Source organism: Lactuca saligna, chromosome 9 (genome assembly GCF_052625555.1).
Source record: "Lactuca saligna cultivar CGN05327 chromosome 9, ASM5262555v1, whole genome shotgun sequence".
Classification (NCBI taxonomy): domain Eukaryota; kingdom Viridiplantae; phylum Streptophyta; class Magnoliopsida; order Asterales; family Asteraceae; genus Lactuca; species Lactuca saligna.
Window position 1 is genome coordinate 158,182,985 of NC_136425.1, and position 14,516 is coordinate 158,197,500.

Genomic DNA, 14,516 nt, shown 5'->3' on the forward strand with positions numbered 1-14,516 from the left:
ATTGGCCTTTGAAGACAAAACAAATCATTAAGACATATTAATCATTATTTTTGTTTTGAAGAAAAAAACCAAATAGTTTTGTTTTCTGATTCTCGAGGAATCAGAAATTGAACCGCGATGTCGGGAGTAGAATCGCCCCACCACCGGCTACAGAACACACATCGTTAACATTCCAATGCACAAATTTGATATCGACAAATTACACAATTTGGAGGATGCAGAAGGAGGTGTTACTTGGGATTCATGACGTCTGGGACATGATGGATCCTGGACTAGATGACATCAAGAAAAACAACATCGTCAAAGCATTGTTGTTTTCGTCGATTCTAGAGGATTTAAGCCTTCAAATTAGTAATCTAAAATCTAGAAAAGAGATGTTGGATGCAATTAAAACTCGCAACCTTGGAACCGATCGAGTGAAGGAAGTGAGACTCTAAACCCTAATCACAAATTTTGAAAATCTAAAGATGAGTGATATACGTACCATATACGACTTCACAACAAAATTACCCGAAATTTCCTCGAAATCCGCTTGACTAGGAGAGTTCATGACTGAATAGAAGCTTGCGAAGAAGTTTCTTACGAGCCTTCCTAGATGATTTGTTCACATTGTTGTAGCCCTTGAACAATTTTGGACCTCAAGACAATAGGCTTTGAAGATGTGGTTGGTCGCCTAAAAACCTATGAAGAGAGGATCACATGTGAAGACAAAGTAATTGAGACACATAATAAATTACTTTATTCCAAAACTGAATCATCCAACTGAAACACTGTATCATCAGGAGCTAGAGGCGAGGGTTCAAATAACCGAGGAAGAGGACATGGTGGTGGACGTGGTTGGGGTAACACCCAAAATTACAATCACACGGAATCCACTAAAACTCATGATGATAAAAAACAAAAAGGAACATAACATGAATAAAGGGATCTCTCAAGTATTCAATGTTACCGGTGTGACACGTATAGTCACTTTGCTTCAAGATGCCTGAACCGAATCGAAAATCATGAGGCTAACCTTAATCAGACACACGAAGGAGTTACAAATCATGAAGAAGGGATGTTCTTTATGATGAATACAATTCAAGAAATAGTGCTCTTGAAAGAAGAACAATATATCCCTCCAAAAGTTGATGCAAATGTCAATGAGGATGGAATTTGGTACTTTGACAATGGTCCGAGGAACCACAAGACCAGAAACTACTCTTATTTTTATGACTTGAATAAGAACACAATGGGAAAGGTGATATTTAGAGATGGATCATGTGTTAGCATTAAAGGAAAAGGGTCAATTCCGCTCGAAGGCAAAAGTAGTGACCAAGAACTAATGAAGGATATTTATTATATCCCGTTAATTTGGAGGATTCACATGGAAGTGCTACTCAGGATTCATGAAATCTGGGATGTGATCGATCTCGGACTAGATGCCATGAAGAAAAACAACATCGTGAAAGGACTGTTGTTTCATTCGATTGCAGAGGATTTAATCCTTTAAATTTGTAAATAAAAAATAGAAAAGAGATGTGGGATGCAATTAAAAACTACAACCTTAGAGCCGAATGAGTGAAGGAAGCGAGACTCCAAATCCTAATCACAGATTTTGAAAATCTAAAGATGAGTGATACAAGCACCATAAATGAATTCGCAACAAAGTTATTTGGAAATGCCTCGAAATCTGCTTCATTAGGAGAGGACATGACTGAACACAAGCTTGAAAAGAAGTTTTTTACAAGCCTTCATGAGAAATTCATTAACATTGTTGCAGCCTTTGAACTAGTTTTGGACCTGAAGACAATAGCATTTGAAGATGTGGCCGGTCGCCTAAAAACCTATCAAGAGAGGATTAAAGGTGAAGACAACATAATCGAGGCTTATAATAAGTTACTTTATTCCAAAACTGAATCATCTAACATATACACTGAATCATTAAGAGGTAGAGGTCGGGGTTCACATAACCAAACCAAAGGACGTGGCGGTGGATGTGTTCAGGGTAACATCCAAAATCACAATCACTCGGAATCCGCTAAACTTGTGATGATAAAAAATAAAAGGGAAAACAATATGAACAAAGGGATCTCTCAAATATTCAATGTTACCAGTGTGACAAGTATCGTCACTTTGGTTTAAGATCCCCACACTAAATCCAAAATATGAGGCTAACCTTAATCAGACTCATGAAGGAGATACAAATCATGAACAATGGAAGTTCTTTATGATGAATACAATCCAAGAAATATTGTTTTTGAACAAATATATATATATATATATCTCCAAAAGTTGAAGCAAATGCCAATGAAGACAAAATTTGGTACTTAGATAATGGTGTGAGCAACCACATGACCATAAACTACTCTTATTTTTATAAATTAAATAGGAACATAACAAGAATGTGAGATCTAGAGATGGATCATGTGTTAGGCTTAAAGGAAAAGGGTCAATTCTGTTTGAAGGGAAAAGTGGCGAGAAAAAGCTAATGAAGGATATTTATTGTATCCCGTCACTTTGTAGCAATGTTACTAGTCTTAGGAAATCTAAATTAGTTGGTTATGATATTCTAATATGAGGTGACTTTCTAACCATGCGAGATGGAGATGGAAGATTGCTTATGGAAGTCTCGTGAAGTGCAAACCGACTCTACAAAATAAAGTTAAAAGTTGGAAAACTACAATACTTGCAAGCCAATTTTAATGAAGAAGCTTGGTTATGGCACGCAAGACTTAGCCACATTAATTTTGGCGTGGTAAACTTGATGCACAAGCTAGCTAAAGGGGTACTAACAATCCAACATCAATACCAACTTTATGAATCTTGCATGGGTGGAAAACAAACGAAGCAGTCATTTTCAAAGAAAGCCAAGTTTAGAGCTACAAATATTCTCGAGATGGTGCATGGAGATATTTGTGGACCAGTTGATCCCCCACCCAAACGGATAATATTTATATTTTAGTTCTTATTAATGATTATTATAGATACATTTGGTGCTTACTTTTGAAGCATAAAAGTGACACATCCGGAATTATTATAAGATTCAAGACATCGATTGAAAAACAAACCGGTAAAGAGATCACGACATTCCATACATATAGAGGTGGATAATTCACATCACATGAGCTGGATTATTTTTTTTGTTTGACGAAGAAGGGATTTCACATATGTTGACGGCTCCTTATGCACCGCAACAAAACAGTATAGTCAAACGAAGAAATCAAATTCTACTCGAGATGACATGGATCTTAATAAAAGCAAAAGATATTCCAAATCACTTTTGGGGCGACGCAATACGTTATACAATGTTCATCATAAGTCATACACCAAATCGAGCATTAATAAGTTCTACACCAGTCGATAAATTTTATGGTGAAAAGCCAAACCTTGAAGACTTGAAAGTATTTTGTTGTGTTACATATGAAAGAGTAATTTCAAAACATTTAGAGAAGCTTGATGATAAATCCCGACCGTTGGTATACTTTTGAAAGGATCCCAATTCGGGTATGTAAGCCGTGGGAAAGTAAAATCATTATAAGTGCCTATGCAATTTGTGATAAAAATAAGACGTGGCAATGGAATAATGAAACCGAAAATGAAGATGGAAATGAACCGGGTACATTTACGGTCTTGTAGAGTAGTGAACAAACAACAATATAATGGTGGTTCGTTTCCAAATACAACCGAAATTGAACAATTCACGGATCCGGCCCAAGACCAAATCGATGACACTTCTCACGATGATATTAGCCCTTCGCAACCCGTTGGTGATCATAATAACGATGCAAGTTCCATCCCACACTGTTGATCTACTCGAACTTCAGTGTTGCAAGAAGATTAAATGACTACAAGCTAAACATGGATCATTTAATGTTGACATTCATGAAGAACCGAAGAATTATAAGGAAGCCAAAATGAACAAGAATTGGCTTGATGCAATAAAGGCGAAAATTAACTCCATTGAAAGGAATGACACTTGGAAACTAGTTCCTCCACCTAAAGATGGCTGTATAAAATAAAAATATATATATATATGAATGGATCAATTACAAGGTTCAAAGTGTGTCTAGTAGCTAAAGGCTATGTACTAGACCAAGGCATTGATTTTGATAAAGTATTAATGCCGGTAGCTCAATTCGAGACAATAAGACTCTTGATTGCTCTCGCGGACGGGAATGGATGGAATATTCATCACTTAGACGTTAAAATGACATTTTCATATGGAGATTTAAAAGAAGAAGTGTACGTATGCCAATCAGAAGGTTTAGTGAAGCAAAGTAAAGAAGCAAAAATCTACAAATTGGAAAAAGCATTATACAGTCTTCGACAGTCTCCAAGAGCATGGAATTTGAAGCTTAATAATACGATGAAAAATATGGGTTTTAAAAGATGCATGTAGGAAAATTTGGTTTATAGAAAGGTTTCAAATGGAGAATATAATATTGTTGTTGTTTATATAGATGATTTATTTGTGACGGGAACAAATCTGAAGTTCATAAACCAATTCAAGAAATGAGAGTTCTAAAAGGCATGCCACGATGTGCATCAAGGCATGCCATAGCATGAGGCCTGGCTTTGCCATTACGAAAAGCTTCATAATGTTGCTATTAGGCGTGATATGTGGCAAGGCATGATATGCTGTGCCATGGTGCGTTATGGCGTGTTACAACGCATGTTTTTTTCGTTTGAGACACATTTTTTTGCTTTTTTATGCCTTTTCTAATCGGACATACAAGTATTGTGTTTTTTGTTAACTTTTTGTTGTTAGTTGTTGATATAACACTTCTAAAAACTTGTTATATTTGATATAAATTTATATTTATGTGGTAACATAATTATAAATTAATAAAAAGTCACCACCTTACATCATGCCTTGAAAAACGCCATGGCTTGTTAAGTGTGAGGCTTAGCCTTGTCGTCACGCCACCCCTCACGCCTTTTCGAACCTTGCAAGAAATTTATGACATTGCAATTTGAAATGTCGGATCTTGGTGAACCAACTTATACTTGGGTATTGAAGTATTGCAAGAAAATGGTTGTGTAAAGGTGAAAGAAAAGATTTATGCTATGAATATTCTAAAAGAGGCGGGCATGCAAGAGTGTAATGCAACTCAATGTCCAATGGAGTTGGGACTAAAACTAAAGCTGAAGATGAGCGTGAAGCTGAAGCTACCCAATATTAAAAACTAGTGGGTTGCTTACAATATCTTTTACACACTCGCCCAAATTTAACATATTCGGTTGGAGTAGTTAGCCGTTATATGCAAATTCCGAGAGAATCTCGTACATGCGCTATTAAGAAAATTCTTCGTTACTGTAACACTCTATATTTTCAAACAAAATTTTCATTTTTATTTCTCAAAATATTACTCATAAATTCAAGTCATCATAAAAATTATAAGTTATTATCGAAACAATATCAGAGTATCCTAAAATCCTTAAATCTCCATAAGCCGACGGATGTGTACAATCATGCCTCTACTTTCTCGGAATCTACAGAAGTACCTGAAATACATTTAACTCAACACGGTAAGCATGAAGCTTAGTGATTTACCCAAATACCACACACACAAATCAATAGCCTCTCATAGCTATATCTCGTTAAGGACCCTCCGGTCAGGTGTCACACTGAAGACCCTCTGGTCTCATGGCTCGGGTTGGACCCTCTAGTCCTGTGTCTCAGTGAAGACACTATGGTCTCACAACTCAGCTTGGATCCTTTGGTCCTATATCAATAAATGCACATAATAATATACAAAATAAATCACAAAGACAGAATACATAATATCACATATCTCATTATAAGCACATTAGCAATTAAGACCCTCCGGTTAATAATACGAATACGACCCTCCAATGAAATTGCATGGGTATGAACATCCATTAAATAACACAAGTAAGACCCTATGGTCACACATAAATCACCACACTGGTAAGTATAGTGAGGAGACTCACCTCAACTGCTATGTGAGAAACCCTACACTATCATTGTTGTTGCGCACTAACTCCTGAACGGAGCCAAAATTACCCAACACTATAACCGAAAACTATACAAGGCTACACCCCAACACTGTGTCCCATAGATGGCTCAACTAACCAAACCTACTACCGACCTAAATCATTGGGCTTACCAACACCAAGACCAAAAAGGTCCACAAAGGTCTACTAATGGCCCAATTTTCCAAATTGGGCCCAAACCCTTACTTGGGCCTTACCCTAAAGCCCACAACTTAACTATAATCCAGAACACCCTTTGTCAGATTGCCCAACCTGGCACCATGTAATCGGCCCCAAGAAGACATCCCAAACCGAAGCCCAAATATGTAAACCTACTCAGACACAGTACATTGGGCGCACTAAGCGGTACGTTGTGCGTGCTTGCTTAATGGCTTGGACGTTGCGCGTACTGGCTTGTATGCCCATCGTACTTCCCTCTTAATCCCACATTTCCATTAATCATTTAATGCTTTAATCCATAAGTCCAAACTATAGATATGAGTCCCAAATAACATTTTAACCCATAAAGTCGTTGGCTTGGTGACTTTGCATGCCCCACATAAGCCTAAACTCCAAAAAATGGCATTCTACTTCAATGAAAATGGTCTTAACTCTTGCACGAACCCATTAAGACTTTCAAGATGACAACTTTATGATTCTAGGTCCCAAATAACACCAAGAGGGGCATCTCTAAGCTCCAAAAATTACATGGACTCAAGGGACTTCATCAATGGGACCAAAAAAATCCATAAACTCAACCTAAAAGAGATCTAAGAAAATAATCACTAAGTTTGAGACTTTATACCTCAAATGAGAGCCAAAAGCTGATTAGGTTCTGAATTTAAAAGCTCTAGCTTCTTCAATGAATCTTCAAGAGTGAGTACCTTCTTCAAAATCACCAAAACACTCTTCTAATGGTCTTCTAAGCTCCAACAACACACAAGAAGGATTAGGGTTTCGTGAAAGTTGTCTAAGGGTGAGAAGGAGGTTGATATTTGAGGCATTATGTTATTTATATAGTGTTCATCCCTAAAATTAAGGGTTTCATTCCGACCCTCGTACGCCTCGCGTACCTTCTTGTACGCCCCGCATACGAAGCCGTGCACCCCAACCCAAACCTCGCACCTACGTTGTGTGTTCTTCCCAGCTACGCCTCGTGTAGACCTTTTCTCCTTGGTACACCCTACGTATCACGTGGTACACCCCACATATTAGGGTTTTCTCCTAAACCCTAACTTTTCCGAATGCCATAACTCACTCGATACAACTCCAATCTCGACCATCCATATATTCAAAGAAAGGCATCGAGACACTCAACACTTTTGTCAATTCATACTCTCCATAGATATCCCAAATCTAAAATCCATTTTCCCATAAAGCCTGACTGAAGTCATCAAAATACCCTTTTTTCTCCAAGTCACAACTAAATACCCGAAACATCCAATATAGCATCCACCTCCAAATGAGCCCAATAACTAACTTCTTCAAGGATTGTAACCTCGCTAATACCCAATCCTTGATCACTATTCTAAAATGTAAAAAACTTGAAAACAGGATGTTACAACTTGCGTGGTACTCCATCTTTTGGGATAGTATATAAATGAATAAAAAACTTAAGCTTGCTAGGTTATAGTGATAGCAATCACAATGTAGATGTTGATGATGATAGAAGTACAACAAGGCATGTTTTCTACCTTGGTGACTTACCTATTACTTGGTGTTCCCAGAAGCAAGATACAATAGCTTTGTCCTCGTGTGAATTGATTTCATGGCAGCTACTACAACTGCATGTTAGGCAGTATGGTTAAGGGAGTTGTTAGTTGAGCTGACAAGAATGAAGAAACAGAAGGTGCTGATTTGCATAGACAACAAATTAGTAATTGCACTGTCAAAAAAACTTGTCTTTCATGGAAGAAGCAAACATATTTAGACTCGATTCCACCTCATTCGAGAGCGTGTGGAAAACGAGCAAGTAATTATTAACCATATTTTGGGAGATAAGAAACGAGAAAATCCACTTATGAATGCCTTAGCTCAGATAAGGTTCGCAAAGACGAGAGCGTTGCTTGGCATGCAAGAATTACCCTCGACTCAGAAATTTAGGGGGTGATTGTTGACGTATTTCTGTGACAGATATGACATGTGTGCTTGGTCTGTCCAGATCATCCCTTTCTTGGAGTGTTGTCCAAGCCTTGGTGTGATGGTCAAGTAATTCTAGACGCCTTGATTTATAAGGAAAGTCTAGGTTTTCAAGAATCCTTATTGTATACTAAGTTGATTGTTTTTTGTATATATAGTTTGATAGGTTTCTGGAATTGATTATCAGTTGACGTTTTCGAGTTATGTTTCTTTAATAAAAATTAGAAGTGAGTTTTGACAATTCAATTTTCATGATCTTCCTGTTACTATTGCTGTTTCTTTTCTCTTTATATATTACACACCATTTTCTTTAAACTACAATTCTTGAAAATCATATACTAATTTTCCTTTTCCCTACTAATCCATGACTATTTCCATTTCATATTCGGGGTTTCATATGCACATTTCGACGTCATTGTTTTTTGTGCTTCTTATTCATCTCTTCTTCTCTTATATTCTAGTTATTTTATTATCTATTCTTTTCCTAATGCCGCTATCCCGTAAGATGTGGTCTTGCAATACCCAAGATTGGGCTCTTGAGGCAATAAAAGCATATGAGGTAGCCTCTACTATCGAATATAAATACAAACCACCAAACCGAATGGGTAGGGAAGCAAGTCGCCACTGTAATTCGCCAAAGAAAGGGCCAAAACAAACCACAATGTCCTCAATCTCCCCGTGTAATCCATTATCGAATAACAACGCCGCCTCCTCCAGGTGAATGGGTTGGCACGTCCTCAGCCCAAAGAAAAGTTTATCAATACCCATAGAAGACCGAAGTAGAAGGAGCTCACTCTGTGGGTCAGGAAATTGTGGAAGAAGGCGCATCAATTTCACAACGCCTTCAACTCTCTTTATGGCTAAGTTGCTAATGAAACTAGCATTTTTGCTAATAGCTCCCCCGAGAAGTTTCACCCCCCCAATGGCAGCCTCCGTCAAACGAGGGCTAAAAGAGCTCGGTTTTATTGATATTGAATTGAAGGCCCAATTTTGGGCCAATAGCCTTAATGATGTCTATGGATTTGGCCACCTCCTTAGAATCTCCAATAAGTGTGCCATCATTAAGGTACCATGCATGGAGAAGAAGATTTTAACTGCCTCTAATATTATGCAAGAGCGGGTGCAACACAAGTACAAAGAGAAGTGGTCCCAATGGGTCTCTTTGTTAAACTCCAATAGAAGACCAAATATGCGTGTCCCCTAGATATAACCTTGCTGCTTGACCATATAGAAATTCTACCCACAAGGATATAGAAGGGCACCTCAATCTGACCTCATGAAGTAATGCAAATTTGTCAACAAGGTTAAAGGCATTGGAGAAGTCCATAGTAAGCATGGAAAGAGACACGTCATTGTGACGTTCACTCAACACCCTATTGGCGCTATGTAATACGGCTTCAGTGCCACCCGACAACCCGACCCCGAACTGAAAATCATTGTAATACTTGGGCATTTCTTTACCAAAACCTTTCGTAGCTAGCTTGGAAACCAAATGTCTCCATATAGTTCCTACTGCAATAGGTCGTATTCCCTTGTCAAGTTTTAGAAGCAGTGTAATAGGAGCAGAGAAAACAAATTCCGCCAAACTCGAAGGGCATCTCCTTAAGCCATAAATTAATCACACATGTGATAGAACATAAGAGGTCTTTGGCAATTGCTGAACCTTCTCCACAAAGAGAATCTAAAATATGTTGAGCTCTCAACCCATCTTTCCAACATCAGGTTCCTTTAGGGAATGATTTAATTCCCCCAAGGACATTGCCAATATCAACCAAAAGGGGAGGCACTGAACACATGGTACTCGGCATGGATGGTGGTGGCTTGTGTGGATGCTTATCCTCCAATGCCTTCGTGGTAGCATCCCCATATAGAGCAACCCCCGAAGACCATACTACTCTTCTATCCTCCTGAATGTACTATTCTTTTTCAATCTTGGGTATTGCAAGACAACATCTTACGGGATAATGACATTTATGGTATGGATTCTGATTATGCTTGTGACTTAGATTCTCTTCGTAACAAGCTTCCAGACATTGACATTAGCAGTTTTACTACTAAGGACACTGCCCCCTTAAATCCTAGAATACACTGGCGAGTGCCCTTTTAAGTAAAATTATCCAAGATATGACGGCTCGGCAGAAAGCAGTTTTCTAGTGTTTACGTGCACCACATGCTCAATATTTTCTTCTAGCTATCCCTATAGATGGACTTGGCCAACATATGTCTCTGGTGGAGTATCGTACAATCCTTAAATATCGATTCATGATTCCAATACTCCGAGCCGATGGGATGTGTCCGGTGTTGCAAGGCATGTTTGGACTCTTTTGGCGAGCATGCAGTTCATTGCAAAGAACTCCCGGGGTTCAAATACAGGCAAGATATGGTTAGGGATGTTTTGGTCGACATATGTAAGCAGTAAGCGTGCCGGGGTTTCCGCCAAGAAAGAGGCTCCTGTGAATTTCCTGATTGACCTGACAAAATGAAGGTCAACCCTTAGGCCGACTGACGTTTTGATTTTTGGATGGGTTGGAGGGAAACATGCATGTGTGGACCTTACAGGGGTATCCCCTCTCGTAAACTTCAGGGTCGGGGGTTTCACGGAGAGATAAGCTGCATTAAAACTGCTACATGCAAGGTCACCAAACATGAGAAACCGTGCATGGAAAATCAACACGTGTTCATATCATTTGCATTTGATAAGTTTGGTTTCCTTGCACCGGATGCGGTAGAGCTTCTTAGTATACTACAACGGATCATGCATAGCAATGTTATATTTCCTAGATTTATGGATGTAGTTTTCAAAAGAATTAACTTTACCATACAAAAGGACTTAACGACACAACTTGTTGCCCGCTTGCCCTTCTTATTTGTTGTATGATTATAACTAAAAATAACAGTGCAATATTTGTTTCCTAATTTGCTCGATATACTCAATTAGATTGTCAACTTTTGCTTCTTTTGAGAATGTAACCCTTTTCAATCATATGGTGCATCATTTTGTGTGTAAGTTGATAACCCTGAGGTTGAAGAGCATTCAAATTTTGGTGCATTTTTTGATCGATTGGAAGAGGAAGATGAAGAGATTTATGAAATGAAAGAGAAATTTAAGATCAACAGTTACTAGCTTTTACGTGAAAATGTTTTATCTTTATATTGTTTATATAAAGTTTAGATAGGTGGTGGATTCGTAAATAGTTGTTTTTTTGGTCGGAGTTAGTTAAATTGATTTATATCAATGTTATGTGTTCATATTTAAGCAAAAATATACTCATGCAAAATTCCACAAATTACAAATATCTTTCTAGTCCTGTATATTAAGGTAGGACCGTCAATGTTCATACGGTGTTGGTTACTTCATATTTTAAGGATTTCTAGTAGTAGTCTTGATGAACCATTTTGTTCATGTCTATTTGTTTTATATGCTTATGAACTTTCGCAGTAGAAACCACCGCAAATTACTAACTCATCCTCACTTAATCACCCAACAGAATGTGTGCCTTCCATAAGTGAGAATTTTTTTCTTAGTTTGCTAATAATTGAATAGTCATAATCTACGAAACAGAACATAACAACTTGGTACTGAGAAATGAGGTCATTGCCAAAAAGGGCTATTTCCATTGCCAAAAATGACCACTTGGTAGTAAAAGGTACTGTGAAGTACCTATTTTGTAGACTGAGAAACGATTATTATAAAAGATGTTTTATTTTTAGTGCGAAAAATAACAATTTTCCACACTACAAAAATGGGGCCATTTCTCAATGTAAAAAATGGATTTTCATACTAAGATATAAAACTATCAAAATATGGTTATTTCTCAGTATGAAAATAGCTTTATTTCTTAGTATTGAAATTGGTTCTTATAAGCACTAAGAAATGGCCACATATCCATCAAGAAATGGTTATTAAGAAAATATAATAAAAGTTATGGTTGTCAAAATCACGATACTGATTGTAGGATTGTACGATTCTAGGTATGAAATACGAGTTGGATCTTAAACGGGTCGTATTTAGGATATGATCGCGCGTAAAATTTTAAATTAAAATTATGTTTTATTTTGTGGGATTTTTGGATCCCCATCCTAGTTTTACGGTTCCAATCTTGCAAACTAAAAAACGATCCTAGGTAGAATCTTAGTCTTTGCAACCTTAATAAAAACCATAAATTTACTAATTTTGTATACGAGACTCACTGTATGTTAAATTAACTTAAATATAAAGCAAAAATCATTACCCATAGAATATGAAATTGGAATTTTGAACCCATATCGGAGTTGAAAATAGTGTTAAAGAAAGCTTGAAAATATGGCTTTTTATACCGATGAATTTTGTTGGGGCCACTGGGAAAGGACCAAACGATACCATTTTTGCTATTTCATAGGTAGAACGATCATTTCACAGAGTTTCTAGCAATATTTATTTTGTAAAAAAAATCTTAATTTTCGGTCAATTTCGACATAACTTAATAAATTAGGTTATTCTATCATTTTAAAAAAAAAAAATTAAATAGACTAATTAATAAATTTATTAAAGACTTGTCCTATTTCTAAAATAAAATCAAAAGGAGTATATATGGAACCAACTTTACCATTTTTTAAGAGCATATAAATTGATTTAAAATCTAAAACTCGTACTAGAAGTATATCGTAAAATACAATTTTAATGGCTTTTTTAAATGGCATAATTATCATTATGAAACTAATAAAACTAGCAAAACAGTATAAATGTACAACCAATTATATCCAGTGAACCAACCCTTAAAGTTTTGTTTGTAAACCAACACAATTCATTTTGAATTGAACACTCCTATTAAACAACCTAAATTAAGTTCGCGAGACTCTCTTATCAAAAATGACCTTTTTTCCCGATTTCTTTGTACCAAAAAGTACATTACGACACTTAAACAACAAAAAACCGCGTAAGAAAGAATCTCACTGCAAATACAAAAATGTAATATTATTTTTTAATTGTGCTATGTGTCTCAACGGCCACCACACCGAGTAATAATGTTGCAACCTCGACTGTATGGGTTAGCTTGACCTTTGCTATTACAGTCGTAATACGATTGCCCACGTTGGCTGCATGGAACGTTGTTCTTCTGCATGGCACCATAACTGATGTAACCACGTCCCCCTAGGACACGTCGAACATTTTTAGACTCCATCATCACCTCTTCCTCCGGATCGATAAAGTCTCTTGCTAGTCGACCAGGGATAACCCAATCCAACTCACCCTGCAAGTCCATGGATGATGACATTACAGACTGAGCTAAGGTCAAAATCGAAATGATCAGAAACACAAAATGACTAGCCATTTTTCTCATTTTGAGACGATAATGGAAAATGATGTATGAAGAGAAAAAGGATCTGTAGGTATTATCGTTTTGGTTAGTTATTGAATGGGTATATACTAATTTGAGATTTTGATGGAGAATAACAGAGATTTTGTGGTTTAGATTTGTCCACCAATTCAATACAATTTTTTTTTACAAGAAATGCAAGCATACAAATAGGATCATATGTAATAAGAAATAAATCAATTTGTTTATTTATTTTTTTGGTCTTTTGACGGGCTATAATTATTAGTCTTAACAACAAAAAAAAACTTTCGGAGTAAACATGCTAATGAAGACTCGCATTTTTTTTCTCCAAGGTTTTTAACAACAAACCAAGTTGGTTCTAAATGGACACATGCATGCAAAGGCATAAAAGTAATTATACGAAAATAAGAGAGTAGCTAAAAGGCTAAAGCGTCGAATCTTGGTTTCTTATGGATTATATCATTTGATGCTCAATATAAAGTTTAGCATTCTCACATGATTTAACAGATCCTTCCTAAAATGCAAGTCATATTTCGTGAATATTGTTAGAAGGATAAGACTTGAAAGTGAGCAAAAAATATTAAAGTGTCAAATGAGATTCGAGAATACAATCGCAGATTTAGTTTACGAATATAAAAAAACCATTATAAAGAATCGATACTAATCCATTACAAAGAATCGATTCTAACTATATATGTGCGCTCTTTTATTCGCGAAACAACAAATGTGTATGGATGCGGCCTGTTTTTAACCAATTTTAATCGTTCTTGTTGAACACGTTTCCTTATTGTACAGTGCAAGTATTTATATACGCATATAGTATAGGATCTTCTGTGTAAATATATTATAATGATTGTACTATTTGAATGAATGAAATACAATAGAAACCTAATAGGTATTTTCACAAACTAACATAGTATCAAGTCGTATGCCATTTATTCTGGTTGAACCGGTATGATCGGTTCCCGATTCAACCGGTTCGACCGCCGGGTGAACCGGTTTTTATATTTTTCATGTTTTTTTTTTCATATTTTCCTACACATACATACATATATAAACTATGAATTTCATTTTACAAGT

At 36.6% G+C, this 14,516-nt stretch overlaps 2 protein-coding genes across 2 annotated transcripts; one reads left to right on the plus strand and one right to left on the minus strand.

The window, feature by feature from the left end:
- Positions 1–1,611: 1,611 nt before the first annotated feature.
- LOC145016859 (uncharacterized) lies at positions 1,612–2,560 on the plus strand. The gene is made up of 2 exons (XM_078975036.1): positions 1,612–2,118; positions 2,372–2,560. Exons 1-2 carry the CDS (start codon positions 1,612–1,614, stop codon positions 2,558–2,560), a joined length of 696 nt encoding a protein of 231 aa, XP_078831162.1.
- Positions 2,561–13,015: 10,455 nt separating this feature from the next.
- Positions 13,016–13,430, minus strand: LOC145016860 (rapid alkalinization factor-like). The gene is made up of 2 exons (XM_078975037.1): positions 13,169–13,430; positions 13,016–13,050 (listed from the first exon to the last, which is right to left on the minus strand). The coding sequence occupies exons 1-2, from the start codon at positions 13,428–13,430 to the stop codon at positions 13,016–13,018; spliced, it is 297 nt and encodes a 98-aa protein (XP_078831163.1).
- Positions 13,431–14,516: the final 1,086 nt, after the last annotated feature.

Excerpts from the sequence above, each read along its gene's own strand:
- LOC145016859 (XM_078975036.1), top strand. The coding sequence starts at position 1,612 with ATGAGTGATACAAGCACCATAAATGAATTCGCAACAAAGTTATTTGGA. Across the intron at positions 2,119-2,371 it reads TGACAAGTATCGTCACTTTG|GAACATAACAAGAATGTGAG; the intron begins GTTTAAGATCCC and ends TAAATTAAATAG.
- LOC145016860 (XM_078975037.1), bottom strand. The coding sequence starts at position 13,430 with ATGGCTAGTCATTTTGTGTTTCTGATCATTTCGATTTTGACCTTAGCT. Across the intron at positions 13,051-13,168 it reads TGGGCAATCGTATTACGACT|TGAGATTCTTTCTTACGCGG; the intron begins GTAATAGCAAAG and ends TTGTATTTGCAG.